Below are 25052 nucleotides of genomic sequence, written 5' to 3' on the forward strand. Positions count from 1 at the left end.
CAGAAGGATAAATGCCAGCTCTGTTAAGAGAACTGTACGTGATCCTCTGCCCTTCAGCACCACCAGCAGCACAAATTGCTCAAAGATTATCATGGCATGCAATTCACACAACCACGAGTTTGAGCAGTGAGAAACAGCCAGGCTAATCGCTGACCTTCTCTGAGCAATACTATTAATGCGCTTGGGATTATAGCCACTGTCAACAGAGATTTTAGCCTGTGGGCAGGATAATCTTGTAACCACTAATGGATATAATGGAAATGCAAGTTCGCAGCATGTTCCTCTTTTTTCTTTCTTTCTTTATTATTTTTTTTTCTAGTCTTGTAATTTCCTAGTAGCCTGGAAAGCAATACGTCTTTAAAAGCACAATATAGTACTTACGATCCCAGTCTTTCTTCAATATTATAGACATCTGAAACTTTTTGTTCAGTGTTGATAGTAACTGTCCGATATTCAATCTCTGTTTCTTTCCCTTCTACAAATAAGGAGTGAGGAGCATGATTAAAACCTCCATAGAACATGAAATAAAATCACAGCTTTTAGTTTTTCCTTATTAAAATATGAAATTCTTACCATCATCAGATAGCTCCGCTTCCTCCTCTTTAAGTTCTTCTGTAAAGAAAATGAAGACATGAATAATGCATTAAATAGGATATTGTACTACCATAAAGCAGTCAAATTATTCACAGTAACATGGGTAACTGGTAGACCCTTATGGCTAAGCAGCAAAACCAGTCAGGGATTTTGTGTATTAACTCCACAATTAAAATCTCTTCACCACTTTTTCATGTCTAATAACTACATAGTCAAACTCCAGTCACCGTTTCTAGATAAATCTAGTTCATGTGTTTTGCAGTGCTTGGCTATTTTACCTCCCTGGTAGAAACATGAGCATACTGAATCAATTCAAAATCATCTAATAAATTGCTTTAGGAATACCTTAATGGAATAGAAAATAAATTAAAAATATTAAAATAAATAGCTCCACTTCTGGTTCAGTGACAAATCCTTTTCTGGCTTTTTGATGCATTTTTGCTATTGCAAACCTAAAAGTAAAGCATGCTCAGAGATGAAAAGATTTCCTGCAAAGCATAGAGACACATTTTTCAGACTCAAGATGACTAGAAAATTTGGAGAGTGTACACCTTTCTGAGCATGGCTGAACTTTGAAAGCAAGGATGTCCAAATGGAGACTCAATTCTGCAGGAATATTCAAAGGCATGCAGAGGTGTAAGCAAGCCCCATGACACAAGACAGAGTGGAAGCTGGCCTGAGTGTTCTGATTTTAATTTTTTATTCTCACGTGAATGAACTGTTTGTAGCACCAGTTTGTGTGTTATTCCCTATGTTGCCTGCAGGTATGAGGCAAAGGGGTGGTAGCTGGAATGTCACTATATATTACTTACACTGTTTGGATTTACTCCTAAGACCTCTGGCTATGACCAGTAATTTGAGCAACTGCAAAGGCAGTTTCACGGGGACCTGTACAATTTTCCCTGTAGCTGCCAAAGCTGTACTTTGTCATCATGGAGTGCAAGCCTAATCGAATGATTTATCCCCACTGTGTCAACCAATTCATGTTATCAAACACTGACACATTACTCTGGACACCATTATTTGCCTTAGAGGATAGAGTTAAGTGCAGTAGTGGACAATAAAACAATAGAAAGAAGAGTGAAGGGAGCGCAGAGAACTGATCTGATGCAGGCATCACCTTTTCATATTCAAGACATAATCCTGCATATGCATTCTGGTAGCAAAGCCAATCAAGTAAATATAATCTGTTACTAAAGTCCTCCTCTCTTTCTGCAGGATTTGCAACCCTTGTATGTCCCAGAAGAGACTCGCTGCTTTGCAGTCATTTACCAGAAGAGCAGGGAGGGAAGCGAGCCCTCCCCATGCAGGCGTAGCTGTCCTCAGATCTTCCTCAGCTAGAAACCACACTTGCAGGGAGCACATCACATTTTCCTCCCCTTTTAAGGGCTGCCTAAGGGAGCTGATCCCAGCCACGCTGCCAGTAGTTAAGGTCTGCCAAACGGCGATTAGACAGACAAAGAAGTCAGTTCCTTGTTCTGCAGCGACACTATACTGAAGACATGAACTCGAAACATTTTGGTTCATAACTGGAAGCCTAAATTAAATAAATAGAATATATCTCAGCCCTGTAAGCTCTGCATAGCTGTGCTAAAACCTTTCTCAGAAGTGCATTAATGGTAAAAAGATTTCCTCAAACATGGCAATGTCTTCTTTAATTTGTTGTGATTTACTACCTTGTTTTAGTAGCTGTTTTTTAGAAATTCACATTGAAAAGTTACCCTTGCCTTTCTCTGCTAGAATTTTATTGAGATTGAGATTGCTGATATGTAACGGCCACCTCAGTAAGAAAATCAGTAATCACTCTTCCTGGCAGTAATGGAAAATCCCCCGCTACTCAGCTAAGTGTTTACATAGATGACGGTTTAATGTCCTGACTTTCAGAAGTGCTGAACACATGCATTTTCCACTGTCTTCAATTAAGGCACCAGCTACACTCACACACTTGAAAAATCACACTTTATATGACTTGCCCTTTCTTCACGCTAGCTGCAGTATTAAGAACAGAAAGCTAGAAGTCCTGGAACTGAGAGCACAAAGACAACCCACTCTCCTGCACACAAAATGCATTTTCTTTTCACCCAAAGAAACTTTTTGATTGTCAAAATTTGTATCACAATGATTGATTTGTTCTATAGACTCTTTGTGTTAAATCTGTGTAAGAAAACTGTCAGACTTAAAAAGAAAAATAGCTTGTTTGCTTTAGTCCAGTACAAGTAGCGCTTGCCCTAGGAAAAGCAAATCTAGGAACAGGTCAGGTCCCCAGCTCTAGAAGGTGTTCATCCTGCAACTAAAGAAAGAGGGCATTCAAACACAGGGAATTCTATTACGAAAAGCCAATACCGTCTAGCTTTCTTTAAATTTTATTGCTACTCTTAACGTTATTTCCCCCCCCTTGAAGACAAGTTGCATTTTGATTTACAGTTTCTAAATATTTAAAACACTTGGAGTATGATTCCCTTTTGCTGGGAAATGACTGTTGAGAAGCTTACACAGCTTTGTGATGCTGCGCCACTTTGCTAGCATTTTGTCTTGCTATGGCAATGAAAGATAACATCACAAGGATTATGTGAAACATTTAAAACTCTAAAGCTCTGCATATAAAGATAAGGAGGGAGAGACACAACACACAGTCCACTCTCCAAAGACAGAAAACATAGCAAAATACATAATTTTGGTGCTGAAAATTTGGTTCTGGGGTTCTCAGTGTGGTAGGAATATCAAAGTGATCCTTGCACAATAGGTAGATGTGGATGTGCACAAAAAATCTGCATTCAAAATACATTGTAAAAAAATAATGTTGATTTTGTGTGTGTGTTTAAAACATTTGTAACAATTTACAATAATTTCTAAAATGTTCCAATTCTTCCCATTAGCCTATTTGAGAAGATGTTAAGTAGACAACAGGAGGAAAAACATACTGAGAAGTATTTTACATGCATTGCAACAGGAATCAAAAACTCTAAAAAAAATATTTCTAGCATCCATACAATGCTGCAAACCCAACGTGCTAAGCAGGATACAAGTCACAAATTCACAAGATCAAGTGTATTAGGGGCAACAGGACTGAGGTGGTTTACCATGCTGGGATTTGAAGCACAGAAATCATATCTAGGTCTGAGAGGCTAATTAAGTTTCTGCTGTGTATTCAGTGCTTGGCTGGCAGCAAGCTCGTTTGCTTTTTCCAACAGCAAATTTGGGATAGTGTTTTTTGGCTTGTTTTTCCATAGTGTGTCCAGTATAAACTGTAATGAATTCCCCAGTATGTTTCAGGTAAGCCACCAAACATAATTTCCCAGTTGGGCAACGTCTGAATGGGTAACTTATATGTTAAATGTTTTATCTCCCTTTACCTATGTGCTGAATGACAGCCAGTCAGCATGCACAGAGCAAGCCAGAAGTCAAGTTACAGGTTGCTTTCACAAGGTGGGTTTTAGGGATTCCTGAAGCCATGTTTCCACAACTGATGCATGCAAAACATAAGCACAGACACCCACATGAAGCTACAAAGGGACTTAAGTGTGCTTACAGCCAGCTGAAGCATTCATTGCACAGAAGCACACGTGAAGGAGCGTGGTAAAGCAGCCTGACCCCACTGGGAAACTGTTATGATATGATTTAATTAAACCTTGATGTTTCTCTTAAAAACTAACCTTCTTGTTTCTCTCCAACTTTGACCAGCTCGGATTCTTGACTGGGCTCGCTGATGCCATACACATTAGCAGCTCGCACGCGGAATTTGTACTCCCGGTCAGCCTGCAGGTCCTGCACATTGAACGACGTGCTGCGGCAGGTAGTGAGGTCTGTCCATTTGTTATCCACTGAGTTCCAGATCTCCACGGTGTAGGACTGCACTGCACTTCCACCATCGTAAGAGGAGCCATACCATGAAAGAGTGAGGGAGGAACTCCGGATGTCTGATGCACAAGGTGTTCCAGCAGGTGGGTCTGGTTTATCTGCAAAAAACAGATGCAAAGCACACTAGATGAAATCGGGAGCGTAAGAGGTAGGACTTCTGTTAAGGTATTACTGGCCCTAGCTAACAACCGTTTTCCTTCCATGCTATTGCTCTGCTTCGCAGGTTTGTAGTGGAGTAAGAAAACAGCTGCAGACATACCTGAATTAGCAAACACAGATGCCAATCCCACATGGGCCTCAGCATGGGCTGTTCAGTCTTTGGACATCCTGCTAAGCTGTTCTGAAGCCTAATGCCCTTCACAGCTATCGTTACAGAAACCACTGAGACTAAAACCAGTCACAACTATGCTGGCAAGTACTGAAATCAAATCTCCCACAGTAGTGCAAACCTCTCCTTGATGAACCTCCTTGGAGGGTTACCCTCTGACAGTCATCATAGCTGTGACACTATTCCCCCAGTTCCCTTCATCTGCTTCCATAATTCAAGGCCCCTGTTAACATTTCATAGCCTCTACGCACCACTTATCCAACTATACCTGGGTATCAGAGACATCCTAACCAGATTGTTGACATAGAAACATAGATCTTGAGTTTTATGTGAGCAGATTTTGGAAGCCTGGTGCACTTTTTGGTTAAAAAAAATAAAAAAAATAAAAACGAGCCAGTATCATCAGAACCTGGTGTGTAGATGAGCAACCAACTATACAAATGTCTGACACAATACAGAAGCCTTGAAGTTATATCACTTTTTCAAAATTAAGTTTAATCATTGACTAGTTACTGAAATGAATGTCCTTCTAAGACAGAAGAATGCTGGCTTCTAAAAAAAATAACTGATTAAAAAAAGAATTATGAAGTTAAGCACTTTTAAAGACTTTAAAGTGAACTAAATGTCTTCCCTGGGAATAATCCTCTCAGAATTAATCTAGAAAAACCTACAAAATAATGATGATGTTGATCTGGGTGAACTAGTGGTCAAAGGCTGAATGAGAAAGCACAGGATGGAATAAAATAAGAGAAGATGAAAATAAAGGGATAGCAAGTGTGAGATACTACAGCAGTTGCAATAGATGCCGACTGATAAAATTCTGTCCCCTTTTGCTGGTTAAAACTGATAATGGATGTTATCACTTTTTCCTTAAGAAAGGCAGAGTGGCTGTAGTTTTGGCTGGTTTGGCAACTTTTTGAGCAATAAAAACATCTAAAAGTTGGTGAAAACTGCTATGGACTTTGATCAAAGCCTTACTGTATGAGTTGTCTCTCCAGACTGAAATTATCATCCCTTGGAAAACTACTTAGCAGACAGAAGTGGCCACAGTTTGCCAGAAGCCCAACTTTAGTTCTTGGACAGAGAGACCTCTTCTTCTGACTGTCGTGGTTTTAGTCATAAAGGGGGAAAGTGGGGTAGGATCAAGACTGCTCACCATCTGGAACTGTGCCATCTCTTTCTAGTGAGAAAACTCATTTGCACTTGTCATTGAATAGCCACCTCCTCACCAACTTAAACATGTTAGGAGTTGTATGAATAAAAGTTTTAAGTATGAGGGAAAAGACTGGGAGGGAGGAAGAGAGATGAGCACCAAGGGTTTGTTGCTGCCTTCAATGTGAGAATGCCCAGGCAGAAGAGATAGGCTGCCAGAGCGTGGGTTTATCTGCATTCAATTTGGCAACACTTAAAACTCCATTCCACTAGGAGTCATCATTATACTGTACATCTTTTGTTAAACAAAATAGGTGTCCTTAACCTCTGAAATGGCTTAGTGCCCTTCCTAGTTGTCACTTTTTACCGGTCTCATTCTCTGGCAAAATAAAAGGGACTACTAACAAGCATAAATTTGTGGTTTAGGTATCATGGACTGAATAACAGATAAATTTAAAAAGAGAAATTTAAATTTAAATTAAATTTAAAGATTAAAAAGAGGTCCAAGATTAAAAAGAAAGATTATAGCAAAGATAAGAATATAATCTCAGGCTCCTGGTGCCTGAAGAGCAGTAGTCCTGCCCCAGACTCCTTGGGGTGGCAAGAAGTGAGAGGTCAGTGCTCACATCACTCACAATTTCACCACCCTTGTGCAATACTGCACCAGGCTCCAGGGAACCATTTACATGCACACATGCGTTATATGTTTTCAGTCAAGTAGCAATGACAGCCAACTTCTTTTCACTACAAATTATTATGCATTGAGGCCTCATGGGGAATTATATTGCCTCTGTCCTCTTCAAAATCTATTCAGAAGAATATTTAGCTGTGTGTCATACTTTCCTCCTATATAATCATCATTGCATCATCTCAGGATGCACATATAAGCACTTGGACAAGTAACAGCTGACTTATCCTAAATCCAAACAGAAAAGAGCAGTTGCTGATAGCAAGGGGAAAATACTTTGAAGAAAAAGCTAAGCCAGTAGTCTATCACACTCCAGAGGCATCTGTTCAGATTTGCCAAACTAGTCCAGATTCTCTGACATCTGCCATGCACACAGCTAAATGTGGGCACTGTGGGTTTATTTTAAAAAAAGAAAAAGTAGCTTGCTCTAATACTAAAACCCTCATTTCAGAGGGAAGGCGAGGTTACAGAAATCCATACATCTGACAGCTTCTGACTAGAGCTATACACTGAATTTTAATGTGAAGGAGAAAAGAACTCGTGCTTCAGTCTTTGCAGAGCACAGCGGGACATGAGAATACAGTGACTTCTTCGCTGACTTTTAGCACTCTACTCTTTCCAAATGAAACTCTGGGCATGCTTTAACAGTTGCCTAAACTTTCCGTGACTCACCTGGATAATGGCAACCCTTTAGACCAGCATAGCTTACATAAAGCAAGGCTTTTAAGGTATGTGCTCACTAGAGAGAAAACATTCACAGCCAATGGTACATTAGCTGATTAGCTGTCAAGAAAATGCTACATGACTTTAGTCTAATATCTGCAAGTCTTGAGAATATTTCTACATTTTTTTTTTTTTCAGTAGAAAATAAGTGAATCTGCAACCCTGCAACCCTGACTTGCTCAAGCCAGAAATATGAAATATGCACATTTTTGTTTGAAGCCTACCAAGTGCTGCTGCTTACAGATCTGCTCAATGTATAAATACTGGGGTAGTAGCTGCTATGGAAGATCATAAACAAGAAAGAAAGCTTAATCTTTGCTCTTTCTTCATATGACAGATGTGTATATAGCATTTTACCACGCTTAGAAATTATTTGATATCAGACTGGATGGTATTTTACAGCTCTGCACATTCAGAGAATTTACAGATGGTCTCTCCATGTGTCTGTTTTGTTTCTCAATAGTTTATTCCATGGGGATTTTAAAGGTTACCCTTTATTCATCTGTCTGTATTGAAAGCTAGGACATCTTGCCAAACTACATTCCCTTCTGGAATATGAAATCTCTATCAGCACAATTAACTGCTTCCAATAAAAATATCCAGTGGGTTGAGGAGGGGTGCGGAAGTTACAGCACAGTTCTCTATTTTGTCCTTCTGTTTTAGTGTTTAGCATATCATTCACGTCCTTGAGCTGCCCATCTTCAGTTGTATATCATGTGCAGTCTTTTACAATCACGTACTTCACACTTAGGTATATATTTCAAGGATTTTACATAACTTCACTGGACCACAATTTTGTTCTTGCTGTCCCATACCAAACCATAGCCACAAGCCAAAATATGATCTACAAGGAAGTGAGTGCATTCCAAGATACACTGCTCCTGGTGAACATTTCCATAGGACTATAATGGTAGGGGGAACAATTCATTTTCAATGTCAGTCTCTAATTTCAGCTTCGCTACTGGATGCAGCAAAAGAAAACATATATGTTCTCTACCATAAGATGTCTTATCTATACAAAACCAGGGTATTTCAGTCTTGACTAATTGACAGAATGACTATAACACCAAAATAAATTTTTAGCTATGCTTTATGATATTCTAGATTGTCCTGGTCAAATTGTCTGTGTCCATAAAGTCCTACTGAATTTGCCCAGAATCCTACAAGCTCCACCCCATTTGGTAGTAGGCAGTACTTATACCTCTTTTACTAGGATGCATGATCACCTTATTTGCCTAATAGTATAACTGCAAAGGCTAAAAACATAGTTGCAGGTTGGACAGCTAAATGCTAAGGGGGACTCGAGCACAAAGCTCCATAGGTAATCTCTTTAGGAATGAGGTGGCTCACAAAGCCCAGCTGCAGGCAAAGGAGACGGGCAATCAGCTAACTTGGCCTCCAGCCTGCCCTAGGGACTATTCTGCACAGCAGCACAGAGACTGCGTAAAGCCACTGACACTAATGGCACAGGGGAAGGAGCAGCAGCTGCTCCATGTACTGCTATTCACCAAGCATAGGGGAGTAAGAGGAGAGGAGGTGATGTGAAAGAGGACTCGACTGCTTTTCTCCCTTTGTGCTCCAGCAAACTTGGCACAGATTAGGAAAGAAGGTACTTCCCAACAAATGGAGACATAAATTACTGCTACCCCAGACCAGGGAGGTCAGGTTGCAGTTTATTTTTTGTGACATACTTTCATTAGGGCAGATGGTAAAGTCATGAGCTGGACTCGCATGAAATGTATAAGCCACATTTAAGGCCATACCAGGATTGAAACATGCACTTCTTGTTTACTCAAATTGAATTCAGCTGCACTCCCTCCTCAGACAAATTATCAGAGATATTTTGGTAAACAGTTTTTGATACACACCCTGGAGTAACCTTTAATTAATTTTTATTTGTACACTCTGAGAAGCGTAAAGCATAAGCACGCACGATATTTAATCAATCTTATTTATGAAACAGATCTGTCTTGAGGTCCTTGCCTTTTTCAGTGGTCTGTAACCCCAAATTCCTCCTGATAAGGGACTTTCTCTCCTGCGTAGGTAGCAAACCCCAGTTCATGCAGGACTCCCACAAAATCTGAAACTGTGCTATGCAGACGTTATTGGCCTCTCAGTACTGCTCAGTTTACAGAGTCTGCAGAACACAAGCACCATTCCAGGAGACCAAAAAAGGCAGCATTCTCCTTATCTAACTCAGAGCACAGGGAAACAGCAATCGTTCTGCTACTTGATGGGATGGTCAGCCTGAGCCAAAGCAAGGCTCCAAGGCTTTGCTGCACATTCAGAGCTTGCAAGGCTCTGGCAGTGCTTTAAGCAGCAATGCTGTTTCAGTAGAAAGCCTCTGAAAACAGAACTATATAACCATCACCCCTGAAAAATAAAAAGTTATTTTAGCAAGAGAGACAGCACTGAAGCAACCTCTCTGAAATAGTTGTCTATATCTGTTCTCAAAATTGGTTTGATTTCTTTCTAAATCCAGTTATCGTATTACTGTTTAACACTATTATTAGCTATTGTGATATTTGTCTGCCAGATAAAGAACAGACAGAAAGAAACAATTTAATTCCATCCCACGGGCTGTTTAGCCAGAGAAGGTATTTAATATGCTGCAAAAGCCAGTTGAACACTGTCCATGCCGACAGCACTGGCAAAGCCTTCATTTGAAATTCATCAGCAGGAGAGAAGCGAAACCATAAAAGGCCATAACTGAACCCTGCATTATTGCTGACAGGGCTTAGGGTCATGGCAGACCTCTCCGCTGTGTTCAGAAACCTATGCCCTGCGGCTTTTTTTTTTCTTTTTTCTTTTTCTCTCTCTCTTTTTTTTTTTTTTTTTTTTTTTTTTTTTTTTTTTTTTTTTTCCCCAAGGGACAGGAGTGCCGTAAGTAGATTATTACCCCTTTGCACCCCTGTACACCCACTAACACCCTTCTGGGTGTTACTGCACCATAGGTTTAGCATAAAATTAAAGTAGAAAAATAATGCATGCACTCTCCCTCAAAACAACACAAGTGAAGATGAAATGAACAGAATTTTTCTGCTAATGAAGCAGCCTCCCCAGCGGGAGCCAAGGACAACATGGCCAAGGTTAGTTAGCTCAGGGGACTTCCACACCTGCAGCTCTGGCAGAGTTTGAAATCCAGCCGTCCCTTTTAATACACACAGCAGACTCATGCTAGCCTCCTCAAAGTATGATCCCTCCCCACAACGCTGACATAAAACTGTTGTTTAAGATCTGCATTTTTGTGACCTGCGGGTAAAATAGCTCATGAACACTGAAGGCCCACAGCACCACTTTTTGCTGTTTTTCCCCCTTTGCCAGTGGGGTAACTGAGGCATAAAAGAGTAAAATGACCTTGCCCAAGGACACACAGGAGAATGGAACTGGGAATGAAACCAGATCTCACCACTCCTACGCATATGCCCTCAGCACAAGAACATCTCCTTCTGCCACAGGCCTAATGGAACAAACAAATATATAATGCATTCTCAGGAGCCCTTTTCCTAAACCATCTGTTCCTGTGCCTGAATCAACAAGCTATTCGGATTACTCATGTGCTACATGTTAGGCAACTGGTTTGATAACTAGTTGAATTAGATCTCTGATACCTGTCCCCTGAAAGGCAGAGTAAGTTTTAGGACTTGTCCTGGTGAGACTGTAAGCTGATTCCAAGTCCCTGATGGTGTCAGTTTAGGTCCTAGGAACACTGTGTTCATGTGCAGAACTGGAGTCACAATGAATTATTCCTCTAGAAAGTAAGACATTCCTGGCATTTAACAGCAGGTAAAATACAGGAAGTTTGTTGTGAGAAATACTGCCATGATATTTCCTTTTCTTCACCAGAAGAAAGGTGAAGGCAACTATGAGGAAAAATATCTATGCAGAGAGTTCTACTGTAATATCTCTTAGCTGAAATGACATTGAAACTAGATGGGCCTTCCAGGAATAAAGCTGCATCAGCGTGCCAGCACTGATGGATAAGGCAATGTAAGCTGTTTTTCCTCTATACATTGTTATCTTGCTGTGATAAGTTAGTTTTGATGTGGCTGCAGAGTTTGGCCACCAAACATTGGAGGGGAGACTGACAGTGCGGGTCACAGCACTCTTGAACTGCAACAACAGAAACAAAAACAGTAAGATAAGACATCTCTTCCTCAACTGTCAGTCTAGTTGCCCTTTAACCAGAAAACTGGTAACAAAAGTCCTTCAGCAATCCAAAGGAATTTAAAAGGCTAAAGGTTAGAGGCCAAGTCCACCCACATATTCTTAGGAAATTCACTGCATTCTCAGACCCTAGATGTAAACAGGGAATCACATGGCTACTGCAAGATATAATCTGGTGCTCCTCAATAAGTTTCAGAAGCAGTCATGTTAGCACTTCTGAGCTGCAGTGTTGTCCATAGAAGTGTTCTCTTCTTTTCCAGATGGATAACACAGTTTCTAATCACTGCTGGATCCACTCAGTCTGAGCAGCTAGCACCGAGCCAGACATCTCAGGCATTCACAAAAATACTGATAGCGCCACTGTTAACTGTTGATTACGCTACTACATTTCCTTATAATACAAAATAAGGGCAAAGAAGTAATGCTAATGTAGCATGCATCTGTGTCACTTGCTGACCCAGGACCGAGTCCTTTATATAAACAATCAGCAATCCTACCTTGGATTCAATGACTACTGGAGTTAGTGTTGATCTTACTCTCCAGCTAATTCTCAAGTTTCTCATTTTTGCTTGGAAAGACTCTGCTCATAGAGGTTCTGCTAAAGGCATGATAAAGTCATTTGTCCCAGAATGCAACCTCTCCATCACAAACCAAGTACAGAATTTTAATATCATGCAGAGGAGCAGGTATTACTTAATGAATTCATATTATACTACATGCCTGCATGCAATGTGCTTAAATATAGATAAATATTTGTTTTATCACTGTTCAACAGTGCATGAGGACACAAAGTAGACGTTATTTGCACAACTGCTTAGCATAATAAATATACAATAACAATCTTTGAGCTTCTCAGGGTATGATAATATTGCTCCTATTCTTCTGCATATATATCTGTCTTATAGGTCACTGACCATCATCTTTTTTTTTTTTTATTATTATTATTTTTTATGCAATACTACAACTACACCAGAAACAACACAAATTTAAAGGATTTATAAAGTTAATCAAACTGCCACAGGTAGGCAGTACATGTGTTTTGAATTCTGTATTTAAAAAAAAAAAAAGTTGTTGATATCAAAAAGTATTCACCAAACCCTGATGAACATCAGAGTATCCCTGTATTATAGGTATGGAAACATGAGCAATTTGCCCAAAATCATGAAAGAAGCTTGCAGCACAGCTGCAGGATAGACCACTTCTTTAATGCCACATTCTCCTTGTTGAATACTCTGTTATTCTTTTGACTCTTTGTCATAGTACCCAGCCATAGCCAGTATGAAGACCAAATTCCTTTTTCAAAAGTGATTGCAGATGGGGGTATTCCTGTCACAGATCTAAAATGTTCAGAAACAGCAATTTGATATATTTGCATATATACAGCCAGGAAATGGAGTGGAAGGAATGAATATTTTTTGCTAGCGAGGGATGTACCTTTCCTAAATCAGTCCTATTTCACACTCAGCTCACTACTGGTTCATTTAATATAGCTTTGGCAACAAAAGTCCCCTTTAATCTGACACAGCATCTGCCGTAAATCATTAGCTCAGTCCCACATCAGACTGATTTGGATTTGGAGCAGAAACATGTTGCAAAAAATCTCCCTAGAGAGATCATACGGCTAATGAAATTGCTTATTTGAGAGAGCCAATCTTAACAATAGAGAACTCAACATGGGCATTTTGGAAACTGTCTATCCTTTAAGAGAAGAGATTGCTTAACTTGGATGTCTTCTTCTACTGCAGGTCTCCCAGCATTATTAGTGCTTATACAGGCACAAAGCTACACAATAAAGCAGTGTTAAACTCAAGACTCCATCCTGGTGGCTCAGTTCTGTGTATTCATCATCACACCACCCTGCCAACAAATTAACAAGGGTCTTTGCTAACTTGACTAGATATCTCTGCATCTGGTGTGTGGACTGCAAACAGATTACACTGGAGCCTGAGTTTAGTGGACATCTTGCTCATAGATATTTATTAAAATTATTAAGGAAAAAATCCTTAGAATACAGTTGGAATTCTTTCAAGTGCTTCTGTTCCTGCTTTTACTTTCCTAACTGAAAAGGAAGATCCAGGATGGTCTTAAATATCCTCAGGAAGGTTCTGCTCAGAGCAGTGTCAGTTATAAGGCCAGGCCAGGTTGTTCAGATGTTTATCCAGTCTGAACGTGAATGCCTCTAAGAATGGAGACTGCACAACTTTTCTGGGCAACCTGCTCCCTATCATGTGTTACAGTCCAAATTTAATTTAGGAAAAGTGTATTGGAGTCTTTCACGTGGTAAACTTGCACATCACCATGAAGACTTTGCAACCAACATGGTTGTAAAGTAATAATAAAATAAATACTTCTTTATTTTCCTATTTATTTAATTTTATATTTTAACAAATGCATTTGATTTCCTGAAACTCAGAACAGAAAAACCTGTTACTTAGACCTTTGAAACAGCTCTAGGTCAGCTCAGACACACTGGGAGCAGATGTTCTGTATTTGTAGTTTCCCTCAATACATTCAAGACTAATTGTGGACTGTGGTCAGTCAGCAATGTTTTGCACACACAGCATACAAACAGATGTGCCTTTCGTTGGTGAACTGATAGGGAGGCAGCTCTCTCAGAGTTACAGCCTTTTTATAAATAGCTGACTCAATTCTAGCACCAGGGCTTTCTCCACAAACCCTTGTTATGAATGGGGGATCAGGGCAGGGAGAGCAAGTTTCTTCCCAGTAGTTTGGACAGAGCAGAGAGAATGGACAGGTGAGAATTTAGGACTAAGGATGAGCTTTTGTAGACTGAATTGTCATGTTTTGTGTATTTAGAGAAGTACATTTTCCCTATGCTAGAGTAGGCTTTGGAGAAAAGACAGCATCCTCCAACCTCTTAAGGTGCAGATGGGGTGAGGGATTCTATCTCAGTAGTGAAATTTAAACCTACTTCCTAGAAGGAAGACATTTTTTTTGCCCCCTTTTCCCACATTTTTGAGGACCCACAAAGAAGAATCTATAGTTAAAATGCACATGGAGCAAACTAGAAATCTGGAGGCTTTGTAATGCCTTTGGCAGTGCTGACATCAGCGAGATGTTTCACTGAAGAGCTTGGCAATTTTACAAGAGGGAATTTATTCTTTTCAGTTGGAAACAGATAGCTTGTCATCAGCCAAAATGCATGGCAAACTCCAGCACATTGTAAGGATTCTTCACCCAACTCTCCCGAAAGCATCTCTGGGAATCCCACTGTTCTCTGGCACATTTCTCACTTATGGAAAAGCAAAGCAGGAGGCTGAGATGTAGCTTTATAAGGTTATAGAATTCAAAGACTTTCAAGCCAATTAACTCCAATAGACATGAAACAGTGACATATAATAATGAGGCAAGGATCACATAATGACAAGATCATAGGAACTGTTGGCCTGGTTCAGCTAGAAAAAAAATCCATCTTGCTGAATAACCTGTTACAGTTAACAGACTGCAGCAGTGCCCTAGGAAGGAGTGATAAAAGGGGAAATGTAAAGAGCAGATTGTCTCCTGCCTTACCTCTAGATGCTAGACAGCTGTGTTGGCACTTTGGACACAAAAGCAGTAGTTAGAACAATAAAGAGAATAGTTATTTGAGGATCAATTTTTCAAGGTTTTCATTTTTAACCTAGCTACACTTCTGATTTGTACAACCTACCGTTGGAAGGAATAATATGATTTATCTATGATCTTCTATTCTTGCATTCTATGGCATATTGTTGGCATCTGCTTGATTTTTATATTCATTCACTGTTATCTTTAACTGCAACCAGTGCCACGGATTAGACAAAAAAAGAATTTAAATAATCAGGAGACTTGTATTGACGATACACACAACAGTATGCAACTGACGACATTCACTCTTTTGTAGTGGTCATTGTAGTTGGAAGTGTGGTTCTAGTCAATAAACGTTGCATGTTATTCATTGGATCACTGAAATGGATTTCCAGTCCAACTTGTGCTACTGGTGTTTTGCCATGGATTTCATTGAAGTCCGATTTTTGCCTTTGGCATTATACACACTTGCTTTACTTACTCACTAACCCACATAAATGTATCTGTAAGGGCAGCAGAGCCAATGCAGTTATGACTGCATCACTACGATGAAGCTTTGCTTTTTTGAACTAGACTTTGTCCAAATGTCTGGGCAAGCTCTGCACTCCTACAGTAGAGGGGGTCTTCATGTCAAGACCCCTCCACAGGCCATAGAGACCAGAGCCTAGGAACAGAAGGATGCAGACTAATGTTTTAAACAGATCTCCCTCTTTGCCTATAGGCATTTCTTAGATTTCCCTGGAAACCATTTGCAGTACACCCATACCAAGGTGGGTTCACTGGCCTTTTCAAAGCTAGATGTCACAGCTATAGGTTTTCTCTAATACTCAAGCAGTTATATATGCAAAGATACTGAAACTGTCTAACAGTCTAAAACTATCTGTAGATATCCACAGCCTGCTGCAACAAACCTGGTGCTCTGAAGTTGTCATCCGACAAGGCTTTTTGAAACTTTATTATGCTTTAAGTGATTCTTCCATAGTTTAGATGTGTATTTAAAATACATGTGTCTAAAGTTCCAAATGTAAAGAGCTCCATATTCATAACAGACTGCCTCTGTCCAATGAGTTCTGTCACTATAAAACAAGTAGACAACGGTAGGAATTTCAGTTAGAAGGATAAAACCTCCCTCCCCCAAGCAACAGGATGTTTTCAAATTTGCAGTCTAAGAGGAGTCATCTCAGGCCTTCCTGAACTAGCAGTTTTAAAATTTGCAGTCTAGCAAATATGTCAATGCTACAAATGTTAAAAGTGAAGAGGTGGACTATAGTGGTATCTAATCAAAAATGGAGACATGACCTTTTTTTTTTTCCTTGTGTTTTTATAAAGTCTGGGCTATTTTACACCTCCATCTGTAGTCAGTAATTTTGGAAAATAAAACATATTATAACCCTGCTGAAGTTGCTTGCAGTGGTTATTACAATGCTGCTATACAGTCCAGATAATTTTTAAGGAATTGTTGTTATTGTTGTTTGTTTTTTCTTTTTTTTTTTTTTCTCTCTTTTTTCTTTTTTTATTTTATTTTTTTCAGTCTTCTTAACTTACCTGATAGTTTCATTTAATTTTGCTTATTGTCATATATATTATAAAGTGAATGTAGATTATTGTCTATCGTAAGTATATATCTAAATCATTATTATGGACTCACCAACAACTGTAAGGTTGACTTGTGCTTGTCTGCTGCCAAGTTTGTTCTCTACAACTAGTGTGTAACATCCACAGTGTTCCTGCTTCGTTGATGATATTGTTAGCTTGCTGCTGTTTTCAGCATTCTCAATTTTGATATATTCATTTTCTTGAATCTGTCAAGATGAACAGAAAAAAAAAAAAAGATCTTACTGGAGAGATTTCTTTACCTCTGTACATGAAAGTGCTTAAATTACAACACAAGGTTAGCATAATGATAGTCATCTGCAGATAACTATCACAACAGTGAATTATGTGCAGCTGGTAAACAGAGTAATCAATATGAGACACCTAGAAATGCAGTGGAACATTACAATTGCTCCAGTCCTGCAACAGAAACAAGGATCCTTGTTTCTGGTGGGACTCCACTATGGAACAGGATCTTCACTTTCTATGACCCCTTTGACAGGCTTAAAGTGTACACTGTTTAGTTGGCAAAAGAACAAAATTTGGTCTCATGTAAGTAATGCACAGTGACCACAGTGTCACAAGGGTTTAGTTCTAAATACCCTAATTCATTTGCCATTCCTTTCAGAATCTGAATGTGCAAGTCACCCATAGCTATGACTTTTACCCTCATCTCAACCAGCCTTATTCTGTACTTCCATATAAATCATGGTAACACAGCAATTGAAGATGTTGTTGCCTGAAATGGAGATGTAATGGTACAGTGGTGCAGAGACAAGTACAAACAGCAGATTTAGCCTTCCTACGGTGTTTTTATTTTCTGGAGAGCCCAAATTTAAAATCTCAGCTGAATACCATAGGCATATTATGAACTAGCTTTTAATTGAAACTAAGCTATCATAGCATAAATGGTCAAGGAGACTTAGATTTTAATCAGTATTAACTCGAGACACGAAAGATTATTTTAAAACCTCATAATGCTACATTGCAATTATAGAAGTTGTACACTGTGTTCTTATGAAACAGACAACAATGTCAATGCCCTTGTTCCTCCCACCACTTCCTTTTTAGATTAATGACTCTTCCAACTCATTCTCAGAATTTCATTAAAAATGAAGGCTATTTAGTTTGGCTTATCTTGTCACATAAATTCAGAGAATAAGAAATTACAAGGCTAAGATCAGGACCTGCCCTGCTTTCTCCTCAGCTGAGATGGAACATGCACACTGCTATATGCCCAAAAGTAACCTGAGAAAGTGGCTCCTACAGTAATTGCTAGAGAAAGTTAGTAAATGGGATTATATAGGATTACAGTTTAAATTTTTCTGAAAGTTGTTTTCTTCCCCATGTACTTTGTTCTGCAATTCTACACTGGTTTACATGCTTTGCTTCATTAGAACTAGTCAAAGGATAATAGTAATAAAAAAGCAGTCTAGTAGAACTGGATATGCATTATATACCCATTGAAATGGGTGTAGACAACAGGAAGATAGATTCCTATGTTCCCAAAAGAGAATCACTGGTCATAGTTAAGAATCTACAACAATTGGAAAGGTTAAACAACAGATTTTGTTACTCAGCTAACAATAGAAGCTTTCAAAAGTTTTCTTGGTGTTCTAGCTAAGCATGGCTCCAGCATCACTCCACTAGATTGCAATCATGTACAACTGTATGGCTCATAACTTGGTGACATTCCCTTTTTTCCAGCAAAAGACAGTTGTCCAGAATATACCTGGGGGAGGCTACTGTGGCTCTCTTGAACCTGAGGAAATGTGAGGAAGGACATAGAGAGAATGAATCCCTCTTGCTCACGGCTGTATAAAGTGGAAAGGATGAAATCAGAATTCAACACTCACTGGCTTTGCTCAGATAACTACAACTAGTCCCCAGGAAATTTATGAGAATACTTGGGTGATTTTCACTGTTAGGACTGGGAATGGAACAGGGTTGAAATCAACCACATGTGTAGAGGAGGAAGAAATCCAGGATAAAAATGAGGTGTGATGATAAGTGAAAAAGAAAGCAAAATAATTGTGCAGCACAGTAATAATAATTGGCTATTACTATTGGCTATTATAATGCAGCACATAGTAATTGGCTTCCCAATTAATTCAATGAGTGAAAGACTGCTACCCTCACTTATCCTCCCACAATGTTTATTAACCTTCCTGAGGCTTCATCTTTTCTATACCATTCACCTGCCATCCTGACCCATCTAAAAAATTATTACCCATCTGAATTTACAATTTTGCAAACCTTTAGATTGTCTCACAGTAAATAATTAAAAAAAGAATTGTAAAGACAGTTACTTTTACCATCCTTTTACAAATGAAAAAACTGTTAAACCAGAGATCTGATATGGGTAGTATTAGGTGCTGGTCTCAGTTTACACTTTCATTTTGTATATAAAAAACTTGAAATTTACACAAATAGGACTGTTGTATTCATTGGTGAACTCAGAAACCTGCACATACCAGCAGCTCACTTTTGAGGGGTACATTTACCCATGTGCCAAGACAGATCTCAGCCAAATGGGGAACTCTGTCACTTCTGAGGCCTATATTTGTGGAAATGAGTAGACTGCTTTTTAATTACAGTCTTGAAATTAAAGTATTTTAAGGAAGTTTGAGAGTTCAGGGAAATGAAAACAAAAACACTCTTTCCCTTAAAACAGGTTATTTAGGCTTAGCAAAGAAGGAAGCTGGAATACCCTTTGGTCTGGCAAACTGTTTAGAATTTTTTAAATTAAATGATGACCCATCTGGATTTAGAATATAAACTTCCTTGTAGAAGGAGCTGTTTTTATTTATGTTCTATAGAGTGCATAACAAATTCAGAATGAAATAAACACAATAGCAGCTACAGTACATATTTACATTTGCTCTGTCTTAACATGGCACTTCATCTTCCAACTTGTACTTGCATATTGGATTGTTTGGTTTAAAGTGTTTTAATTACTCATTAAAGAAACTCTTTTTATAAGCTGCCTTTATGGACATATGCAATACAATACAAGGAAAGTAATTCAAGTAGAAAGAATTTTAAATCCAGGGGATGAGGGCAGCACTGTTGCTGATAAGCCTTGCAGTGTGACCTTTGTGTTTTAAGATATTTCATTCAAGTTTTCTGCATGGCACATTGCCCCTCTGACATAGCTTTAGAACTAGCATAAATGAAGAAAAAAAATGTTTCTAAAGGACAGAAACATTTCCTGTGAAAAATGTCTTTCAGATACCACATCCTTTGCATCAACTATATTTTAATTACACGGTCTAAGGCTTTTCTCAAAGGAACAGCCATTACTTTTAGGAGAGAGAACACACAGCAATGGGTTTAAACTGTAGCAAGAAAGATTTAGGTTTGGCATTAGGAAAAGAATTTCTAACGTTATGGATATTTAGGTGCTGCAATAGGTTGTCAATGGAGGCTGTGAAATCTCCATCATTGTAATGTTTTCAGCAGAAGTGACGAAAACATGACAGGGATGACATGGATACTGCCAGTCCCTGGAGAAAGGAGTTTTATAAGATGGGTTTTTGGAATTCTTGTCCAACTATATTTTTTTATGATTGTTAAAACAGAACAGAAAACAATTTACCTGCTTACGGAACTTCATCCAGGTGCAAGTTATGGGTGCTGTTCCTACCACCTTGGCAAACAATTCCACTGATTCACCAGCACGGACTTTTCTGTCTTCTGGGAACTGAGTAATCTGAGGAGGAGTAGCTGACCAAAAAAAAAAAAAAAAAAAAAAAATCATTTATGTAACTATACTTTCTATTTTTCTTAAAATTCAAAACACATACTTATTTTGGTTCAACAGTTTCAGAGCACCATTTGAAATACAGACTGGCACTTATCTGTTGCTTGCAATGAAACAACACTGTGGACATTTTTAATTCTACTGTAGTGAAGCAGTAACAATCTACACATCTGAAACTGCTCATACAAGACCAAGGCACAGAAATCTGAATGTGGAAATTGTCAAAACCTACCACCAATTCCAAACAGTTTACAAAATGTTTTGCTGTAAGATTCTTCTTCACTTTGTATTTTTGAAGGGCCCCAGCTAACTTCGTCTCAGTTTGCACATGATGAGAGGGTCTGCGAACCTGCTCCCTAATGTCACTGGCATTCATAAAATCTAAAATTTAACAGCTGCCTTTGAATATTCCTTATAGAGTGCCCAGGTGAGCATCATGTGGGATATCTATTATAGAGGTAAGGAAGGAAATCAACATTTTCTTCATCATATACGATTCTCCTATGAGCAATGACACATCCTTCTGTTAGTGTATTACAGTTTTTTCAGTCTTCCACTCCCATTCTTATTCCTCCATGTTGGAAACAGTTATTTGTCCTCCTCTTCCTTCTCATCATCTGGGTATGGTTAGATGGCAGAACCTCTCTTTTTCAATTAGTGCCATTTGCTGCCTCTCAGTTGTGATGCTGAGTGTGACAGACCCCTGGCAACTGCTAGGGACAGATGCCAGAAATACCATATTCTTGACAACTCCAGGGTTAAACCTTTTCAGTTGCTTTACAGGAGCAGCATGGTAAAAAAATGTTTTTGGGTGAGGGACAGCAGATATGAAGATATTTTGACAGAAGTATTAAAAGGGACTCCCTAACACTAGAATGACTTCACTGCCAAATGTAACATTCCCATCCAAAGCATAGGGCTACTGGGCATGAAAACAGTGCTTTTATATCCTTTTCAGTGTCAGTAAAACAAAGTGGTTTGTTTTCCTTAGCAAAGCTTTTTTGTTTTTGTTGTTGCTGCTTTGTTTTGTTTTGAAAGTATCTGAAAGAAATTAGGCTGAGGCACACATCTGCCAGAGAAAACAGCTTGAATAGTCAAAAAGCCTGACAAAGTTTTAGGACACTGACAGCAGTTTCTTACAAAGGAACTTTCTGGGTAGCTTTAAATATAGTTTTTCCTAGGAGAATGCTAACAGACAAACAAGTTACCATAATGCCAGTTAAGAGGACATGTATGTATCAACTTCTCTGTGGTACCTACTCATGCAGATGTGGCATTCTGTGATACATATTGAAACCTTTTTCACTGAAAACTAAGCTGTGTTGAGGCTAGAAAAATGGGCAAGAGTTACAGTGCTGACATGCTATAGGATCTTGCTATAATTTATTTGATAATTACTTTTTTGCATGCTCATAATTTAAGTTTTAGCCACGTGTAACTTTATGAACAAGTTTGAAAACTGGATTCAGCTTTCCATTTTTGTCCTCACAGAACTTCATACCCACTATTTAATAACACATGCATGATAAATTCAGTAGGTAAATGGCTGTACTTAGAAATGCATTGTCTGTATAAAACAGTATTGGTTTATTATTTATTCTAATTAGGTGATACATGAAAACGATTACCTGCTTTTGGAGGAGTCTTTGGAGCTGGTTTCTTCTTCACTGTTGCTTCACCTAATTAAGAAAAAAAAAAAAAAAAAAGAAAAGAAAGTTAAGTCAAAGGTGAATTTTGGAAGGTAGCAAACAAGCTGCTTACATTCATAGTGATTCTTTGTTGGCACTTGGAAATCTACTTGCAGCATATAAAACTCAAGAATTAAAAACACTTTCAAAAAACACTTCTGATCTGCTGAATGAGCCTCAGAATTTTCACTGTTGAAATGGGAACTTTTAAAAGAGTCAAACAAATCTGCTGCACATATCCCATAGTCTGTCATACTCTATTCCTCACAGCAGTTTAATGAGGTGAAAACACAAGGCCAAGATCCATCTCATATTGACTATCTGCCCAAACTTCAAGCATAATCAATGCTGAATGAGCTCATTTAAAACTAAAGCAGTGAACACCATATACTAATCACGTCATTTATGAGATAATAAAGAAACAGACATATACAGGCAGTAAATGCTTGTATCACTCCTCTGCTACATCTTCTTCCCTAGGCAGGGACAACTTTTTCAAGTATTCACAAAAGAAGGGTCATGGCACACAAAAATATGGCCCAGTATTTGACACCTGGGCACCTACATATCAGGAAGACAATGTTCTACAAAATTGTGAATGGTAAGTAGAAAATGATTGAGAAGAGATGTATGTAGAAAATGACTGTTCATTTTTTCTCGGAAAAAAGACCTAAGGGCTATCCAATTAAATCACCAAGGAACAGTTCTAAAAGAAACAAAAGAAGTGTTTTTAAATGTAGCACGCATAAGTTAGGTTCACAGACAAACAATGTTTTGCAGGTCAGAAACATAGAAAGGTTCAAAAGGACAGATTCATAGGAGTTATGTTTAGTGGTGGCCATTAAATGTAACAGTCTGGATGCTTTCAAGCCACTGAATTCCAGAAGTGGAAGAAATCATTCCTTTTAAAGCACTCTCTTTTTATCTGCTCTCCTAAGCATCCTTGTCAGAGGATGGCCTCTGCTCTGAAAGGACATTTCTTATTTTCTTGTGCTCAACTAGTCAGCTTGATTGAGCAGCCTGGCTATTGAGATATTGTTGCCTGCAATGGAGGTAATATCTGCTAAGTGATTTTGAATATCTGGAAGCATCTACATAGGTGCCTAGTGGTAGCCATTACAGTGTCAAAAGGTTTGAATTATTTGGATCATTGTTTAAAATACTTCAAAGTCAGAAGACATTGAGGAACTAAAACCAAAACAAAAGGGAAATACCAAACCCCCCACCAAAGCAATAAAGAGATATTTTTATTTTAACTTCCTTTGCTACTTACAAACTACAAGCTGTGCGTGATACCCAGGCAACATATCATCTGATGCCCTGTGAATAAGGAGCCATGAGAAGTGAACCCATCATGGGGTTCTAATATCATAGACAGTTGTGAAGACTTGGATTTTAGTTTTAGAGCGGCTTGAAATAACAACTGATGTGCTATAGGTTGTTAAAAGACCAAATGCTTTAATAAGTAGTGGTTTAGCTGTCAACACCAGTGTCTATCCAGTATATTCTGGGGAATATTTCACTATGCTCTGAATATAGAAGTTGTTGTCACCTTCTTATAAAATATTCCATTTCATAGTGATTTTCTTTCAAGGTATGCTTAGCTTTCATATGCTCTGTCTTTATTGATTTTGTTGGAACCAGAAATACTAAAATGGAGAGGTAGGATATTCTTGCAGTACTTATGGCTGAGACAAAAAAGAAGACTTAGCTATCTCCCAAGGAAGCCTTTCTTCAGTGACTGTCAACTCAACAGAACACTTACAAGTTTAGATGAGTACTTCTGGGGATTTTATCCCAGTATAAGTGGACCATATCTTCCTTGTGGATATAACTTTTTAAATAGAGGCCTTCAAAGAGCACTATTGCTCATTGGAGGGACCCATTACTTTTGGTCCATTAACTGGCTGACAAGTCCCCTGGCTGCTATAGTAAGTGACAGCATATATATTTCCAGCTCCTCTTTCCTGCCCAAGCTGTACAAGTAAAAGTGATAAGTAGTATTTTCAAAGCAGTTCTCCTCTTTAACATTACTTGGTCACACTTACTCCAAGCTCATTTATTTCAGGCTGTAGTTACAGTTACGTGGTTGAAACTGAATACTTATATATCAGGTGCCACTTGGAAAGGCTGGAGAATCTAGCCCATCATCAACTGTTAAACATCCCCATTAATGAAAGTAATCCATTAGCTATGCATCAGATGCATAATCCCATGAAAACTCAGTTATATGATTTAATAACATGCAAATATTTTTTGTGTGCTGCATTTGACTTCAGATTCTCTTCTCTAAACTGAGGATGGAATAGTTGCTTGATATATCCTCAGAATTATAATGGCTATTAATACTGGTTAAAGCAACATCATGAATTCAGTTACTTTCATCCTCCATTAAGCTTGATATGAACAAAGAACACCAATGATGAGTAAAAAGTACCATTTGTCAAATGACATCTTGGGTTGCAGGCACTATTTTTATTTTTCAGAACTGTCAGTGGCTACAAATAAGAGGAAAACCAAATTCCTTAATCCCACATAATTTTCACTCAGCTTTTACCACTTGGCATTTGTAGTATATTTGGTGCAGTATCTTAACTAACAGACAAGGTTCTGGTGGAGTTGTCTCATTCTGTGAATGTTCGTATTTCACTCTGACTCTTAATACATGTATCTCAAGATTTTTCTTCCACCTGGCTGACAATGTCACCCTCTGCCTTTGCACAACACATACACAGCACAGATGTCTATATACTCAGATACCTCTCTCACTTTTCCCTGCTTACTCTCTACTATCCCGTTCATCACAGAAGGGACCTCAATAACATAATTTGTTCATTCACAATCAGTAACATTTGATTTATTGCTGTTAAAGAACGATGCTTCTGTATATTCAAGGATGTACAGTGAACCACTGGGTATTACTTTACCCTA

The 25052-nt window shown here is 38.6% G+C and overlaps 1 protein-coding gene across 8 annotated transcripts in view; it reads right to left on the reverse strand.

The window, feature by feature from the left end:
• MYLK (myosin light chain kinase) overlaps positions 1-25052 on the reverse strand; it is a 209729-nt gene that overhangs the window by 26490 nt on the left and 158187 nt on the right. For all 8 annotated transcript variants that reach the window (XM_072040779.1, XM_072040780.1, XM_038182232.2 and 5 more), the window contains 6 exons: positions 22062-22112; positions 20269-20396; positions 16726-16879; positions 4248-4550; positions 574-612; positions 382-475 (listed from right to left, as the gene is read on the reverse strand). In XM_072040779.1, coding sequence (XP_071896880.1) covers positions 382-475; positions 574-612; positions 4248-4550; positions 16726-16879; positions 20269-20396; positions 22062-22112 — 769 coding nt within the window. The remainder of the gene's footprint in view (positions 1-381; positions 476-573; positions 613-4247; positions 4551-16725; positions 16880-20268; positions 20397-22061; positions 22113-25052) is intronic.

This window comes from Anas platyrhynchos, chromosome 7 (genome assembly GCF_047663525.1).
Source record: "Anas platyrhynchos isolate ZD024472 breed Pekin duck chromosome 7, IASCAAS_PekinDuck_T2T, whole genome shotgun sequence".
Lineage (NCBI taxonomy): Eukaryota > Metazoa > Chordata > Aves > Anseriformes > Anatidae > Anas > Anas platyrhynchos.